Source organism: Somniosus microcephalus, chromosome 8 (assembly GCF_052327205.1).
Source record: "Somniosus microcephalus isolate GS21.2 chromosome 8, FLI_Smic_1.0, whole genome shotgun sequence".
Taxonomy (NCBI): domain Eukaryota; kingdom Metazoa; phylum Chordata; class Chondrichthyes; order Squaliformes; family Somniosidae; genus Somniosus; species Somniosus microcephalus.
In genome coordinates, this window is record NC_140994.1 from 251,903,707 (window position 1) to 251,922,175 (window position 18,469).

The following is an 18,469-nucleotide window of genomic DNA, read 5'->3' on the forward strand; positions in this document are numbered from 1 at the left end:
GACCTGAGCTAACTCGGCGGTATTAAGGGATATGGGCCAAAGGCGGGTGTATGGAGTTAGGTCGCAGATCAGCCATGATCTCATTGAATGGTGGAACAGGATCGAGGGGCTGAATGGCCTCCTCCTGTTCCTATGTTCCTAAAAGGAAGACTAGCATTCATATACCAGCAGAGCCATCAGGAGAGTGCAGTTTAAAGAAAAATATATAACCATAAATTGCAAAGCTAAGATAAGGGCCAACTATTGCCTTAGTGATACATGAGCTACATTAATCAAATTCCGAAGATTAAGTTCCTTGTTTTGGAATTTGCTTTACTCATAAGAAGCTTTTATCTGGCTGCTCATGAAAGTCAACTTTGGCCATCCATGTGCGGCTCTCCACCGTTTGTTAATCTGCTGGTCTGTAGGCCCACCTGAGCAACGATTGGGAATTGGAGATGCATGGAAATTTGTTTTTTGGCGCGCGGTCCCTTTAAATTTGCTACGCGGTATCTTTTACAGCGGTGGCAGCTGGTGAGCAGCCTTCTTTTAAATTTGTTTATGGGATGTGGGCATCGCTGGCAAGACCAGCATTTATTGCCCATCCCTAGTTGCCCCTTGAGAAGGTGGTGGTGAGCCGCCTTCTTGAACCGCTGCACTCTGTGCGGTGAAGGTACTCCCACAGTGCTGTTAGGGAGGGAGTTCCAGGATTTTGACCCAGCGACGATGAAGGATCAGCCGATATACTTCTAAGTCAGGATGGTGTGTGACTTGGAGGGGCACTTGGAGATGGTGGTGTTCCCATGCGCCTGCTGCCCTTGTCCTTCTAGGTGGAAGAGGTCACGGGTTTGGGAGATGCTGCCGAAGAAGCCTTGGAGAGTTGCTGCAGTGCATCTTGTAGATGGTACACACTGCAGCCACGGTGCGCCGGTGGTGGAGGGAGTGAACGTTTAAGATGGTGGATGGGGTGCCAATCAAGCGGGCTGCTTTGTCCTGGATGGTGTCGAGCTTCTTGAGTGTTGTTGGAGCTGCACTCATCCAGGCAAGTGGAGAGTATTCCATCACACTCATGACTTGTGCCTTGTAGAAGGTGGAAAGACTTTGGGGAGTCAGGAGGTGAGACACTTGCCGCAGAATATCCAACCTCTGATCTGCTCTTGTTGCCACAGTATTTATGTGGCTGGTCCAGTTAGGTTTCTGATCAATGGTGACCCCCAGAATATTGATGGCGGGGGATTCGCCGATGGTAATGCCGTTGAATGTCAAGGGGCGGTGGTTAGACTCGCTTGTTGGAGATAGCCTACGTGGGACCTCCCGATTGGTGCCCGGCCATAAAAGATCCCGCGGCATTATTTCAAAGAAGAGCAGGCGAGCTCTACCCGGTGTCCTGGCCAACATCAACCAGCCAACATCACTGAAACAGATGATCCGGTCACTATCACATTGCTGTTTGTGGGAGCTTACTGTGCGCAAATTGGATGTCGCGTTTCCTATATCACAATTGTCACTAAACTTCAAAAAGTACTTCATGGACTGTAAAGCGCTTTGGGACGTCTGGTGGTCGTGAAAGGTGCTATATAAATGCAAGTCATTTTTTAAAAATTTAATTACTGGGCAGGCACTGGAGCTCTGGGAACTACCTGGCAGATTGGGAGACCCAGCAATGAAAAAAACCCACACATGTCTCTGGAGCCACTACATGTATAACACGCTTGTACATTTATCCTCAGCAGTACCATCAACTGAGTTGGAGGAGAGCGTTGGGATTCGCATGTCACTATCATGATGTAGTGGAGTTTGCACATTCTCCCCGTGTTTGTGTGGGTTTCCTCCGGGTGCTCCGGTTTCCTCCCACAGTCCAAAGATGTGCGGGTTAGGTTGATTGGCCATGATAAAAATTGACCCTTAGTGTTAGGGGGGGATTAAATACGTGGGGTTATGGGGATAGGGCTTGGGTGGGATGGCTGTCGGTGTAGGGACCGGGTGCTAGGATTTGGATGATCAGCCATGATCTCGTTGAATGGCGGAGCAGGCTCGAGGGGCCGAATGGCCTACTTCTGCTCCTAGTTTCTATGTTTCTATGTAGTGCCATTTTTTTGCATTCTACCAGCACCACGCTTAAGAAACATAAGAAATAACTCCACTTGTTGACGGCGCAGGTCAAGCATCGTCACGTCACTCCCAAAAGCCATCACTTGTACCAGTCTATCAGCATGAGTTAGTGAAGCCCTGCTGAACCCTGTTCGAAATCGCCACTTCTCTCCCACTGTGCAAATCGGTCATTATCTAATCAGCAGAAGCATCAAGCTGACAACCTTTCAGTTTTTTAGTATTTCAATGGGGTAATGCTGCAACTTTGAACTGTACCTTATGAATATGTGTTTAAGGCCTTAGCTTTTCCATTTCTTCTTGTTGGAGTGGCGATGCTTTCTAAGCTGTAATGAGCTCCAATCACTTTGCGCCCAATTCTACAATTTCGCAAAGGAGGCCAATTCCTGTACAATATGTCGACAAAATGCAACTGAGTGCGTTTGCCATGTTACATTCAACATTCAATAGATGAGTTCATGAATTTGTAAGATTTCTAGATTTTTTTTTACATCGAATTTGCAGCACAGAGATAGGCCATTCGGCCCAACTGGTCTGTGCTGATGTTTATGCTGCACACGAGCCTCCTCCCACTCGACTTCATCTAATCCTATTAGCATAACCTTCGATTCCTTTCTCCCTCCAGTATCTATCTAGCTTCCCCTTGAATGCATCTATTGCTGTTCGCCTCAACCACTCCATAGAAACATAGAAACATAGAAGATAGGAGCAGGAGTAGGCCATTCGGCCCTTCGAGCCTGCTCCGCCATTCAATGAGATCATGGCTGATCATCCAAATTCAGTACCCTGTCCCTGCCTTCTCCCCATATCCCTTGATCCCTTTAGCCTTAAGAAATATATCCAACTCTTTCTTGAATATATTTAATGAACTGGCCTCCACCGCCCTCTGTGGTAGAGAATTCCACAGGTTCACCACTCTCTGGGTGAAGAAATTCCTCCTCATCTCAGTCCTAAATGGCTTACCCCTTATCCTTAGACTATGACCCCTGGTTCTGGACTCCCCGGCCATCATAAACATCCTTCCTGCATCTAGTCTGTCCAGGCCTGACAGAATTTTATAGGTTTCGATGAGATCCCCCCTCAATCTTCTAAACTCCAGTGAGTATAAGCCCAATCGACACAATCTCTCCTCATACATCATTCCTGCCATCCCAGGTATCAGCCTAGTGAATCTTCGCTGCACTCCTTCCATGGCAAGAACGTCCTTCCTCAGGTAAGGCGACCAAAACTGCACACAATACTCAAGGTGCGGTCTCACCAAGGCCTTGTACAACTGCAGCAAGACATCCTTGTTCCTGTACTCGAACCCTCTCGCTACGAAGGCCAACATACCATTTGCCTTCTTAACCGCCTGCTGCACCTGCATGCTTACCTTCAATGACTGGTGCACAAGAACACCCAGGTCTCTTTGCACTTCCCCTTCTCCCAATCTATTGTGGTAGCAAGTTCCACATTTTAACCACTCTCTGGGTAAAGAAGTTTCTACTGGATTCATTATTGGATTTATTAGTGACTACCTTATATTCATACCACCTAGTTTTGGTCTCTACCCCACAAGTGGAAACATCTTCTCTACGTCTAGCCCATTAAACACTTTCATAATCTTAAAAACCTCTATCAGGTCACCCCCCCTCAGCCTTCACTTTTGTAGAGAAAAGAGCCCCAGCCTGTTCAGTCTTTCCTCATAGTTATAACCTCTCAGTTCTTGCGTAACTTGCATTTATGTAACGTCTTTCACGGCCTCAGAACGTCCTAAAGCACTTCACAGCCAATGAAGCACGACAATAAAATCGAATCTGTATTTATATAGCGTTACAAAGAAGCGTGCGATGTTAAGAATTAAGTTGAGGTGCACTGACTGTTGTTATGTAGACAAACATGGCAGCTGTTTTGCACCCAGAATGCCCCGCACGTACCATCATTATCATCAACAAAAGCTGCTATTATATTGAACTTAGGCCACTGGCTCATGTGGTGCTGGACTCCTGTGGTGGGTGGACACCTCAATGTAATATCTGCTGGATACAAGCAAGGCCCTGATTTGTGATCGATCTTCCTGTCCCCCCTGGTCTCAGTGAGGCAGGTAAATGCACCGCTGCGGTTGGGGGGGGGTGGATGAGGGGTGTGATAAACGGCTGTAGAAACATAGAAGATAGGAGCAGGAGTAGGCCATTTGGCCCCTCAAGCCTGTTCCACCATTTAATGAGATCATGGCTGATCATCCAAATTCAGTACCCGGACCCTACCTTCTCCCCATATCCCTTGATCCCTTTAGCCTTAAGAAATATAGCTAACTCCTTCTTGAATATATTTAATGAATTGACCTCTACTGCCTTCTGTGATAGAGAATTCCACAGGTTCACCCCTCTCTGGGTGAAGAAACTCCTCCTCATCTCTGTCCTAAATGGTTTACTCCTCATCCTTAGACTATGACCCCTGGTTCTGGACTCCCCCGCCATCGGGAACATTCTTCCTGCATCATCCTGTGATGAGTTTCAGCGGCGACACCATGCCATTGCGTCACGACATCATCGCGTGCAGACTTTTTCCATTGTCTTCGGGATGACACCCCGATGCAGCATCATGATGTCACTGCCCCATATGTGTGCGCTGGCCAAGATGCCATGGCCAGTTCTGCACATGTGCCAAATGTTGGATCCCCCACCATGTAACTGCTTTACAGGTAGACTGGCTGCATCTTGCATGCTAAATGCATGAGAGCAGCTCTTCCACCAGCCCCCCACCCTCCCTCCCTCCCCCGAGCTCAGTTTCTTGGTCCTCCCAAATCATTCACTCTATTTGCTTTATAAATGGTGTCTTTTTACCGAGTTCTCCTGGCCCAACCCCATTAGTCTCAGAAGGTTCTAAGTCTTGCGGGGTGCGGGTAGCCCTTGTGTACCTGACTCCACCCCTGCCTCAGCTCATCTGCTGCTGAAACCCTCATCCATGCCTTTGTTACCTCCAGACTTGACTACGCCAATGCACCCCTGGCCGGCCTCCCACATTCTACCCTACGTAAACTTGAGAGCATCCAAAACTCTGCTGCCCGTGTCCTAACTCGCCCCAAGTCCCGTTCACCCATCACCCCTGTGCTCGCTGACCTACATTGACTTCTGGCTAAGCAACGCCTCGATTTTAAAATTCTCATCCTTGTTTTCATATCCTGCCTCCAGCACCCTTTCAGACAGTGCATTTCAAACCATAACTCGCTGCATAAAAACATTTCTACTCATCTCCCCCCAGTTCATTTGCCAATTAACTTAAATCTCTGTCTGGTTACCGACCCTTCGGCCAGTGGAAACAGTTTCTCCTTATTTACCCTTATCTAAAACACTTCTTAATTTTGAACACCTCTATTAAATCTCCCCATAACTTTCTCGGCTCTGAGGAGAACAATCCCAGTTTCTCCAGTCTCTCCACGTAACTGACGTCCCTCATCCTGGCTATCATTCTGGTAAATCTCCTCCGCAACCTTTCCAAGGTCTTGACATCCTTCCTAACCAGTGTTCTTTTGATGGTTTTTGCATAATGTCCTTGCTTCTGTATTCTGTGCCTCTGTTGATAAAGTCGAGGACCGTGTGTGCATTTTTAACAGCCTCATTAACTTGCCCTGCCACTTTCAAAGGTGTAGCACCCCTCCTGCATCCAACTCCGCACAGATCAAAACTGTCTTCCTTCTTGGTTTGCATGACTCAGCATGACTTAAAGCAGCACATAGCTCCACAGAGACATCAAGAGCATTGTACTTAGAGGATTCTAATGGAAGATTGCTGGTGTAAAAATTGAATGAGAATAGACTGTGTGGAATGCTGTCTCTTAGACTAGAATCCGTCCCTGAGGGAAAAAAAAATGTAATATCTCTCTCCTTTGTTCATTTTCTTTCTCTTCCCCCTCTTCTGCAGCACAATATGTTGAAAAGGTCTTTTCACCTCTGGGTTCAAAGGAGAACAGACAGGTAACAAAAAAAAAAGCAAAGTACTGCAAACGCTGGAAAATCTGAAACCAAAAAAAAACAGTAAATGCTGGAGAAACACTCAGCGGGTCAGTCAGCATCTGCGGAGAGAACGGAGAAGTTGAGGTTTCAGGTACAGGCCCTTCTTCCAAAACTCAACAGACAGGATTCATTCGAGCCCAAAGTAGACAAGGACCAAGTTAGGCGCTGGGGCAGGGAAGTCCGATTGAGTTCTGCCGACACAAATTCATGGAAAAGCTTAATAGCCTCCAACTCTGCCCCATGAGACACGGGAGTTAGTGGGATGGCGGGGGGGGGGGGGGGGGCGTTGGGGGGGGGTGGGATTGCAGGGGAGTGGAAATTGACTTCTGCTGTCAAAAATCCGACTTTGCAGCCTGCATTTTCTGACCGGAATACTCGGTCCATTTTGAGTGAGTTGATGCCCAGTGTTAATGCCGATCAGGAAATCCAGGCCTGGTGTCCCGATTGTTTCTTAGAAATTTCAGGGCCACCTGGTTAAACCCAGAGAGGCGACAACCCTTGACACAGCCTGGTTGGGCGGTGCAGTGGGTTGAGACCAGTGTGAGGATGGTTTGGAATGGAACTGACACGCTCCTCCTCCAGGGGACTTCCTGTAATTGAAGAAGAGTCCCTTATCTACTTTGTTTTTTTTTGTTTTCTCCCTGTTTGGAGAGAGTGACATCAGCACACCACTAAATACTAGATGAGGGAGGCCATTCAGCCCATCTGGCACATCCACTCATAGGGATCTACAGCCCCACTATCACAGCATTCAACCACGTCCTGAGTGACTCCAGAGTTTTTGCCTCCACTATCCTACTCAGAAGCTTGTTCCGGATATTATTCACTCTTTGTGTGAAGAAGTACTTCCCGACATCAGTTCTGTGCTTGCCCTTCTCCCAGTTTGCAGCTAAGTCCACCTTGTCCTATCGTCCTGGGCTAACTTGAAATGGTGCTCAGGATTAACACTCTCTATTTCCCTCAGTATCTTGTATTCCTTTTTGTGTTAGATGGTAGCCTCTGTAGGTCTAACGGTCCCCACCATGTGATACCAGGACTTAGAGGGTTAAATTATGAGGGCTGGTTACATAAACTTGGCTTGTATTCCCCGTGAGTACAGAAGGTTGAGGGCTGACCTGATTATTGTGAGCATCTTGAGTATTGTGTGCAGTTTTGCTCGCCTTATCTGAGGAAGGATGTTCTTGCCATGGAAGGAGTGCAGCGAAGATTCACCAGGCTGATACCTGGGATGGCAGGAATGACATATGAGGAGAGATTGAGTCGATTGGGCTTGTACTCGCTGGAGTTTAGAAGAATGAGAGGGGATCTCATCGAAACCTATAAAATTCTAACAGGACTAGACAGACTAGATGCTGGAAGGATGTTCCCGATGGTTGGGGAGTCCAGAACCAGGGGTCACAGTCTAAGGATAAGCCATTTAGGACTGAGATGAGGAGGAATTTCTTCACCCAGAGAGTGGTGAACCTGTGGAATTCTCTACCACAGAAGGCAGCTGAGGCCAATTCATTAAATATATTCAAGAAGGAGTTGGATATATTTCTTTAGGCTAAAGGGATCAAGGGATATGGGGAGAAGGCAGGAACAGGGTACTGAATTTGGATGATCAGCCATTGAATGGCGGAGCAGGCTTGAGGGGCCGAATGGCCTACTCCTGCTCCTATCTTCTATGTTTCTATGTTTTTCTATCTCTAATCTATCTTTCTCTTTTCTCTATCTCACTTTCTCTTTTTGTCACTATCTCCCCCTCTCTCTATCTCCTCCTTTCTCCCGCCCCTCTCTATCTCTCCCTATCTCCCCCTCTCTCTCTATCTCCTCCTCTTTCCCGCCCCTCTCTCTCTATCTCTGCCTATCTCCCCCCTCTCTCTGTCTCTCCCTATCTTTCTATCTCCCTATCTCTCTCTCTCTTTTTCTATCTCTCCTTCTCTCTCTCTTTCTATATCTCTCTTCCCCCGCACCCCTCCCGATCTCATTGAATGGCAGGGCAGGCTCGAGGGGCCGAATGGCCTACTCCTGCTCCTATCTTCTATGTTTCTATGATTGAAATCTGTTTAAAATGTTCAAAAGATTTGATAGGGTAGATAGGGAGGAACCACTTCCTCTGGTGGAGGAATCAAAATGAGATCATTCTTAAAATTAGAGTCAGGTCACTTAGGAGAGAAATGGGGAAGCACTTTTTCATACAAAGGGCAGTAGAAATCTGGAATTCTCATCCCCAAAAGGGGTTGGACGCTGGGACAATTGGAGCTTTCAAGAGATCGATCGATTTTTTAAAATTTTGTTAGGTAAGGCTATCGAGGGATATGGAGCAAAGGCTGGAGTTGAGGTGCAGATAAGCCATGGTCTAATAGAATGGTGGAGTGGACTTGAGGGGCTGAATGGTCTACTCCTGTTCCTAATGTTCCCATACAGATATCCAGAGTATGGGAATGGCTCCTTTTGAATTTTTTGGACCAGTCGGCATTAACTGGAAAGCAGATTCATTGAGCCTTCCTTTGGGTCAATGATGGTTGCACTTAACAGGACAGCTTATGGTGGGAGAATTGCATTTCCGCAATCAGCTGTACTCCTCTAATCTAAAAATGCCTCCAGTCAGCCAAGAGTGTTCTCGTTGTTGGAAAGGAAATGGTCGAGTAAATTAACCAGTCTGATGTGAGCAAATACAAATGCAAAGAAAGACTTGGTAAAAATGGACTGTTGTCATTGGAACAGGCAAAATTAAGGGGTGACTTATTCAGAGGGGTTTAAAATTAAATAGGGATGGGGCAGAGTAGATAGAAGGATGGGACATAGATATCAGATTCAATGCAAGAGATTTAGTACAGAGAACCAGAAGGTTGTGAGGATGGTGGAACGCACGGCCGGAGATGGCTAATTAAAGTGGAGACCATGGCCGGGAATGTTCTCGGAACTGCTCCTAGTCCGCTGCCGTCACATCACGCGTAAATGGGATTTCCTTCGCTCTTCCAGGGAAGCTATGGCAGTGGAGCGGGGGAAGCGGCTCTGAGGAAATTCTGGGGTCCATGTCAGTGTCTAAGAATAGGTTAGATGGGTGGATGAGGGCAATGGGGAAAAGAGAGATATGGGAACAGGGCAGCACATGGGATTAGGGTTACTGCCCGTGCGATGGATAAACATCAACACAAGACTAGTTGAGCTGAATGGCCTGTTTCCATGTTGTTAATTCTGTGTACGTCTGTTCAGTGCAATCACTCTATCATCTATCAGCTATCTATCAATCTATTATCTATCTATTTATTATCTATCTCTAATCATCACATTTAAAAAGTACTTGGATATGCACTTGAAGCGCCATAAATTACGAGGTTATGGACCAAGAGCTGGAAAGTGGGATTAGGCTGGATAGCTTTTTTTCGGCCGGCATGGACATGATGGGCCGAATGGCCTCCTTCTGTGCCATAAATTTCTATGGTTCTATAATTCCATCTCTTTTTTTACGACACAAAGCTGGGTGGGCGTGTGTGCTGTGAGGACGTTGCAGAGAAACTCCAGGATGATTTGGACAGGTTGGGTGATTGGGCAGCTGCATGGCAGATGCAGTATAATGTGGATAAATGCGAGGTTATCCACTTTGGTGGCAAAAACAGGAAGACAGATTATTATCTGAACGGCAATAGATTGGGAGAAGGGGAAGTGCAACGAGACCTGGTGTCCTTGTGCACCAGTCGCTGAAGGTAAGCATGCAGGTGCAGCAGGTGGTTAAGAAGGCAAATGGTATGTTGGCCTTCATAGCGAGAGGATTCGAGTGCAGGAGCAAGGATGTCTTGCTACAGTTGTACAGGGCCTTGGTGATACCACACCTTGAGTATTGCGTGCAGTTTTGGTCGCCTTATCTGAGGAAGGATGTTCTTGCCATGGAGGGAGTGCAGCGAAGATTCACCAGACTGCTACCTGGGATGGCAGGAATGACGTATGAAGAGAGATTGGGTCGATTAGGCTTATATTCGCTAGAGTTTAGAAGAATGAGAGGGGATCTCATTGAAACTTATAAAATTCTAACAGGACTAGACAGACTAGATGCAGGAAGGATGTTCCCGATGGCGGGGAGTCCAGAACCAGGGGTCACAGTCTAAGGATAAGGGGTAGGCCCTTTAGGACTGAGATGAGGAGGAATTTCTTCACCCAGAGAGTGGTGAACCTGTGGAATTCTCTACCACAGAAGGCAGTTGAGGCCAACTTATTAAATATATTCAAGAAGGAGTTAGATATATTTCTTAAGGCTAAAGGGATCAAGGGATATGGGGAGAAAGCAGGGACAGGGTACTGAATTTGGATGATCAGCCATGACCTCATTAAATGGCGGAGCGGGCTCGAGGGGCCGAATGGCCTACTCCTGCTCCTATCTTCTATGTTTCTATGTTTTTCTATCTCTAATCTATCTTTCTCTTTTCTCTATCTCACTTTCTCTTTTTGTCACTATCTCCCCCTCTCTCTCTCTATCTCCTCCTCTTTCCTGCCCCTCTCTCTCTATCTCCCCCTATCTCCCCCCTCTCTCTGTCTCTCCCTATCTTTCTATCTCCCCATCTCTCTCTCTTTTTCTATCTCTCCTTCTCTCTCTCTTTCTATATCTCTCTTCCCCCGCACCCCTCCCCCTCCCCCCTCCCCCCCCCCCCCCGCACTAATTGGAGTTAAGTAAGCTGTGTCAATCCACATCACGACACAGACAGGATCCGGGCTGGCCATATCAATGCATTATCTGATTCCTGTGGAGAGTGTTGACTTTAATGAGTTTGGACAGCCTCCATATAGTTCATTCAGTCCATGCAGCACAAAACTGCTCTGAAAAATTTCACTCGCATTCTAATCAGGTAGAGAGTGTGATGAATGGAAACGGCTTATTCATCAAAGCTTGCTTCAGAAATTAATAGGCTTTGCTAATTCAGGGGGGAGAAATCTTCTAACTTCCAGTGAGTTTGCATAAATATAAGCTTGGCTCAGTTAGTAGCGCTCTCGCTTGAACCCGAACTGCGGGGCTTGTGGAGTTCACCTCACTCTCTCTCTCGCTCTCTCTCTCTCTAACACGCCAGAGGGAGTCCTGCACTATCGGACTTCAGACGAGCCATTAAATTCGAGTCCTGTCTGCTTTTTCGGGTGGACATGGAAAAATCCTTTAGCGCTAGTCGAAGAAGAGCTTGAAGTCCTCCTGGTGACCCTTGCCCACAATCCCATTCAACCCAACGCCGGCAGGGGCAGATTTGCTGGTTGCTCATCTCGTCGTCGTTTGTGGGATCATGGTGTGCACTAAGTCTGGCTGCCACACTTGCCTGACATCATAATAGTCAAAGTAGCTCATTGTATGTGGAGCAATTTGAGGGGATTCTGGGCGACGTGCGGAAGCACCATGCAAACACGTCACCTTTTGTTATGTAGATTTTAAAAATAGATTCAGTTGCTTACTAAGGTTTGAAATGCTGATGTCTCTTGCAGATTAATGCATTCACTAGGTTCTAGGGCTATGTCAGCCCTGGGTGGTGACAGCGCTGCCGTGTAAGCGAGCTGGTAATGCCGCCGGGGGAGCTGAGAGAGATGTGTTTCATTTTCCGCTCCATTCAGCTAATGCTGGCAGTGTGGTCAAAGGAGATGTTTGCTCCTGCTGGCACAAGCTGCTACTTTGGGGCCATGAGCTGAATTTTCTTCAATGCGAAAACAGTTGAGACATTTTTTTTCCCCTTACATTGCTCCTCCACCCCACCTCACTCTTTTTCTGAAGATGTTGGGTGTGAATAGGCCGGCATCACGGCTGTGCTTGAATCATATCCTCAACACCCTCGACAGGAGCCACCAGAGCATGGTTAGGGGTTAGGAATCCCGGGCTGACTACAAACCCAACCTCCTCTCACCGCCCACCCCACCCCCACCTTCTCTGGTCCATTTATTGCCCATCCCTAGTTGCCCTTGAGAAGGTGGAGGTGAGCCGCCTTCTTGAACCGCTGCAGTCCGTGTGGTGACGGTACTCCCACAGTGCTGTTAGGGAGAGAGTTCCAGGATTTTGACCCAGCGACGATGAAGGATCGGCGATATACTTCTAAGTCAGGATGGTGTGTGACTTGGAGGGGAAGTTGGAGGTGGTGGTGGTCCCATGCACCTGCTGCCCTTGATCTTCTAGGTGGAAGAGGTCGCGGGTTTGGGAGGTGCTGCCGAAGAAGCCTTGGTGAGTTGCTGCAGTGCATCTTGTAGATGGTACACACTGCAGCCACGGTGTGCCGGTGGTGGAGGGAGTGAATGTTTAAGGTGGTGGATGGGGTGCCAATCAAGCGGGCTGCTTTGTCCTGGATGGTGTTAAGCTTCTTGAGTGTTGTTGGAGCTGCACTCATCCGGGCAGGTGGAGAGTATTCCATCACACTCCTGACTTGTGCCTTGTGCCTTGTAGATGGTGGAAAGGCTTTGGGGAGTCAGGAGGTGAGACACTCGCCTTGGCTAAGAACCAATGGAAGGCAGGCAGGGATAGACATGGGAACCCCCTCGAATGCCTCAGTTCCACACTAGGAGGTGTAACTACCCAGAAAATGCCTCAGTTCCACCCAGAAAAACTTTGGGGGACTTTTATTTATCAAATCAATGCATGATTTCCATATTCTAGAGCCTCATTGCAGTATGGAATGACATGGAACAGAGAAGGCTGTGGGGAGGTTTAATTAAGGTGTATAAAATTATGAGGGGCCTAGATAGAGTGGACAGCAAGGACCTATTTCCCTTAGCAGAGAGGCCAATAACCAGAGGGCACAGATTTAAAGTAATTGGTAGAAGGATTAGAGGGGAGTTGATGAGAACTTTTTTCACCCAGGGGGTGGTGGGGGTCTGGAACTCACTGCCTGAAAGGGTGGTAGAGGCAGAAACCCTCACCACATTTAAAAAGTACTCGGAAATGAACTTGAAGTGCCGTAACCTACAGGGCTACGGACCAAGAGCTGGAAAGTGGGATTAGGCTGGATGGCTCTTTTTCATCCGGCACATACACGATGGGCCGAAGGGCCTCCTTCTCTGCCACAGTTTTCTGTGGTTCTATGATTCTGTTCAACAATACCGCTCCCCGGGGCGGCCACAGTACTCTTTTTCTTCTTTTTGAGCTATGGGCAGCACTGGTAAGGCAAGGATTTATTGCCCATTCCCTAGTTGCCCTGAAGGCAGTAAGAGTCAAGCACATAGTGGAGTCCACATGTGGGTCAAACTGGATCAAGGTAGGGAAGCTCCCTTCCCTTCCCCGAGAGCAATTAGTGAATCAGTTGGATTTTTAAGGACGGAAAAAAAGAAGCAAGATACTGCAGATGCTGGAAATGTAAAGGCATGAAATCCTCAGCCGGTCAGGCAGCATCTGTGGAGAGATGAAAAAAAGGGTTGGGTTAAATGTTTCGGTTCTACGATCCTTGGCTTGAACCGAAAGATGTTACAGATGAACAAATATATAAGGAGGAACAGAGCCGGAGGGAGGGAAAAAAGGCTCTAATACAAAAGCAAAATACTGCGGATGCTGGAAATCTGAAATAAAAAGAGAAAATGCTGGAAACACTCAGCAGGACAGGCAGCATCTGTGGAGAGAGAAACAGAGTCAACGGTTCAGGTTCTGACCAAAGGTCACCGACTTGAAACGTTAACTCTGTTTCTCTCTCCACAGAGGCTGCCTGACCTGCTGAGTGTTTCCAGTGTTTTCTGTTTTTATTATTTAAGAAAAAAGCTCATTCCACAGCAACAGCAACAACTTGCATTTATATAGCGCCTTTAATGTAGTGAAATGTCCCACGGCGCTTCACAGCTTGACACTGGTGCATGTCCAGCACCCTAACACCCGCACCAGCTTGCTCCTGTGCACTGTGATCTTGCTGCTTGCTTCTGTCTCGACGAGTTTGGAAAATAAAGATTGAAATGAGGCAGAGTGCAAAGTATTGATGGCCCTTCAAGTGCGTGCTCAATCATCAGTGACTTCCCCAGTCGATGCTACCTACATTGCCATTGCCACCCATTGATCAGGACAAGAACACTGGGACAGAACAGATAGAGCTGGGGCTTAGAGCTGCTGTCCCTGTAACAGGGATTGATTAGCCTCTTCGTAGCAAGTGAACTGGAGGAGTCTCACACAGAGCCAGCGTCTCTCCGCACTAACCGCATGACAAATATATAGCCATCATTTGTTAGCTGAACGAAGCGACAGGGATTTTAATTTAAGCGCAGATAAGTTATAATTGGGTTTGTTGCATACAGTGCTTAACCCATCCGCAGCTTGGAAGGTTGCGGTGTGTCTCGGCTATTTGAGAATCAGGAGCACAGTCGACTCATTTGGGTGCAGCGAGCCTGTCATTGTCATATCGGGTGCTCTTTTGGAAAGAGATCGGAGACAGAGTGTATCACAGTTACGCAGACTCAGTTGGTAAATGGTATAGAACTACGACACACACACACACACACACACACACACGGCTGCAGGTTTGATGCCTGTTCTCTGTTAAGTTAGCTTAAGTCAGCAGTGGGAGGGCTGAAAGAAATGAAGAACTTGCATTTCTCTAGCGCCTTTCACGACCTCCGGACGTCCCAATGCGCTTTACAACCAATGAAGTACTTTTTTGAAGTGTAGTCACTGTTGTAATGTGGGGAAACGCGGCAGACAATCTGCGCACAGCAAGCTCCCACGAACAGCAATGTGATAATGACCAGATGGTGAACTGGATTTGCGACCCCCACGGGTGCGTAACGAGGTGTGCAAGCACGCAGAGGGGCTGCGCGAGTGCCGGGTTAAGGGCAGGCGAAGCGCACACGCTGAAAACCCGGCACTTGCGATCTGTTGGTAATCCTCTTGACAGATCCCCCGCCTGCCCGGGAGAAGGGCCTCCGCGGGCGGAGAGTTCCGCTTTCTGCACAACCTCCGCCCGCTGAAAACCTTTCAAAATCTTATGCCTGGTGAAAGCTTGCGTAAGGCCTGCTTTTACCAGCATGAGAGTTAAAAAAAAACATTTTCACTCATTTATAATTTAAAAATACTTTTAAAAAAGGTAAGTTTATTTTTAGCCCAGTAAAAAATTTTAATTAGTTTTTTCAAAAAAATTGAATTTTTGTTTAAAATATTTAATGTAATGTTTTTAAATACGTGATTTAAAATTTTTTAATTTAATGTTTACCTGTGTTTTTAAATGTGATCCCCATTCATACATTTGACAGATCTGTCAAAAGGGATTCCCTTCTTTGATTGCTTTCCCATGGCCCACGTGATCCCAGGGACGCTTGCGAGCCGCCTGCGCCCCTGGGCCTCTGCGCATTCCATAGAGCAGAGGCCTGGGATCGCAAGTCTCGGGACCTACGGAGCCAGCAGGTAAGTGCGTAGATTTTTTCCAGGCCCACTGCGTTTTTTAGCTGTGTTGATTGAGGGATAAATATTGGCCAGGATACCAAGGAGAACTCCCCTGATCTTCTTTGAGGAATAGTGGCTGTGGGATCTTGTACATCCACCTGAGAGGGCAGACAAGGTTTAACATCTCCTGCGAAGACCCTCTGCTTAACGTCTCAGGTGAAAGACGGCACCTCTGACAGTGTAGCTACCCCTCCCCTCAGTACTGTACTGGGAATGCCAGTCCTAGATGGCTGTGCTGGAGTTTCTGGAGTGGAACTATGAACCCACAACCTTCTGACTCAGAGGCAGGTGTGCTACCCACTGAGCCACGGTGGATACATTACATTATAGGGTCTGCAGTCAGACAGCCACAGCAGATAGCAGCATCACCAGCCAGAAGGTGCTCAGATTGGGCTCAATGTTGGTGGCCTAAGGACTGGAGAAATGACCCTAATCTTGACCTCTGCTACACCTGGGTGGACGCCAGGTGAGTACCGAAGTGGGCGGGCGTTGGCTGTGATGCCCTCCGGCAGTGGAATAGTTACCAACGCACATTTGTCTTAGGCATGCCTATGGAATGCTATATTATGAAAAGGATATAGAGGCACTGGAGAGGGTGCAGAAAAGATTTACAAGGATGATACCAGAAATGCGAGGGTACACCTATCAGAAAAGGATGAACAGGCTGGGTCACTTTTCTTTTGAAAAAAAGGCTGAGGGGTGACCTAATAGAGGTCTTTAAAATTATTAAAGGTTCTGATAGAGTGGATACAGAGAGAGTTTTTCCACTTATGGGGAAGAGCATAACTAGAGGCCATCAATATAAGATAGTCACCAAGAAATCCACCAGGGAATTCAGAAGAAACTTCTTTACCCAGAGAGTGGTGGGAATGTGGAACTCGCTACCACAGGGAGTGGTTGAAGCGAAAAGTATGGATGCATTTAAGAGGAGGCTGGACAAGCATAGGAGGGAGACAGGAATAGAGGGTTATGCTGATAGATTTAGATGAGGAAAGACGGGAGGAGGCTCGAGTGAAGCATAAACACCAGCATGGACTGGTTGGGCCGAATGACCTGTTTCTGTGCTGTATATCCTATGTAAACGCGATACCAGAGAGTGACTGAATTGTATCTGAGCACGAGCTCCCCCATGACCAGGGGAGGGGGAGAGGAGAGGAGAAAATTGGTGAGACAAAGAACAAAAATGACCGAGCGAGGCTTGAAACATGCCATTCAAATGGAAAGAGTATGGTTAAATACTATTACAAGTGATCTACATTATATTACGGGGCCTGTGATCAGACAGCCACAGCGAACAGCAGCGTTACTGGAGGGATGGATTTTGGTCAATTTGCCAGCTGAGTAGATGTAATTTCCTACAGCAATAAAACCAGAACATCCTATTTATGCGGGCCCCGACCAGCGGAAAATATCAATCAAAACTCCCGTCGACGCTTGCACCACTGCTGCTGTGTGAACTGGATTGTCGCAGTGACCCTCTGCTGCCACTAGTAGCCCCCGGCGAGTTTAAAAGCAGCTTGGGCTGAGATTGACTGAACGCGAGAAGAGGGGGGAAGGGGCGACCAAGTTTTACATGTTGTTCTCGGGTTTTGAACAGTGGAGTGGGAGGGGTGGAATCGAAGAGAGGAAACACTGCAAACTAACGCCAATGCTAGTGAGCCTAGCCCGCCCGGTGCCTTTGTTCTTCAGGTTCTGCTGGCCTTCTGTAATTGTGCATGCATTTGGAGATCAGCAGCAGCTGTACTGGAAAAATGGACAGGTTAATTATCCTAATGCGAATTGTGGTTGCACTACCGGAGTGGATGCTGGAGAGGGAGGGAAAAGCTGTGTGAGGCAGTAAACAGTATCGCTGTACATATAAAGTAATCGAAGGCTTGGAAGGATTAACTAACACACAGGGAAAAGATCTGAGATGCAATTTTTTTTTTAAATAGTCACCACCGTGAATTTCTCTAAGAAGCCAGGCAGGGAAATCACGGATAGGAGGCGCCATGCAGCATGTGAGAAGGGAATAACATTACTTAAAACTACATAGAATTTACAACACAGAAACAGGCTGACGTAAGAAAACTACTAGGCACTTGGTCTAAGCATTAAACAAAGCTTTAATCAACTGTTTTACAACATGGAGGTCTAGTTGTGTCCTTCACTAGTTCCTGTTAAGAATGTCCTGCACAAGCTGGGCCCGTGCCCGAGTATTTATACACTCCCTGGACAGCGCCACCCGCAGGCCACTCAGTTGATTCATGTCACAGGCCATTCGTCCCAACTAGTCCATGCCAGTGTTTATGCTCCAATTGAGGCCCCTCCCATCCTTCCACAGAACCTTTCACCTTCCTCTGTGCCCGTGGTGCTTCTAAAATGGAACGGGCCTGTTTGTCTTCCCTGCATCTTTAACCCTTCAGTAGACTTTCAATTCGAAGGAAAGGGTCTTGTATTTTTTTTTGCGCTTTTATCGTGTCTCTCAGGACACTCCAAAGCGCTTCTGGACGATTGTTGTCCTGGGGAGTTGTATGTGGGAGACTGTTGAGGTAACTTTTGGCTAGGCAATGGTTTGGTTGGTCTGGATTATCAGTCTTGGCTTCTCTATCACTAAAAAAAACCAGAAAATGCTAGAAACACTCAGCAGGTCAGGCAGCATCTGTGGAGAGAGAAACAGAGTTAACGTTTCAGGTCGATGACTTTAACCAGAACCGGAAAAAGTTAGAGATGTTACAGGATTTAAGTAAGTACAGAGGCAGGGAAAGGGGGGAGAAGAGGAAAGAACAAAAGGGAGAAGGGAAAGTCTGTGATGGGGTAGGAGAGATTAAATGATGGTGCAAGGCAAAAGGAGATGGTAATGGGACAAGTAAAGAAACAAAAGATGGGTCTAGAGGAGGTGAAAATGGGAATATCAGAAACATCAGCAACAGCTGCTGTCTGAAAAAATGGGGGCAGAGTTTATGACCTGCAATTGTTGAACTCAATGTTGAGGCCAGGAGGCTGTAAAGTGCCTAATTGAAAGATGAGGTGCTGTTCCTCGAGCTTACATT

At 47.3% G+C, this 18,469-nt stretch overlaps 1 protein-coding gene across 4 annotated transcripts in view; it reads left to right on the top strand.

Moving 5' to 3' along the window:
- LOC147114265 (protocadherin-1-like) overlaps positions 1–18,469 on the top strand; it is a 467,184-nt gene that overhangs the window by 412,191 nt on the left and 36,524 nt on the right. Inside the window, exon 4 of one of the 4 annotated variants that reach the window (XM_085995952.1) lies at positions 5,991–6,043. The exons of the other annotated variants lie outside the window; for them this stretch is intronic. Coding sequence (XP_085852078.1) covers positions 5,991–6,043 — 53 coding nt within the window. The remainder of the gene's footprint in view (positions 1–5,990; positions 6,044–18,469) is intronic. 4 annotated transcript variants of the gene reach the window in all.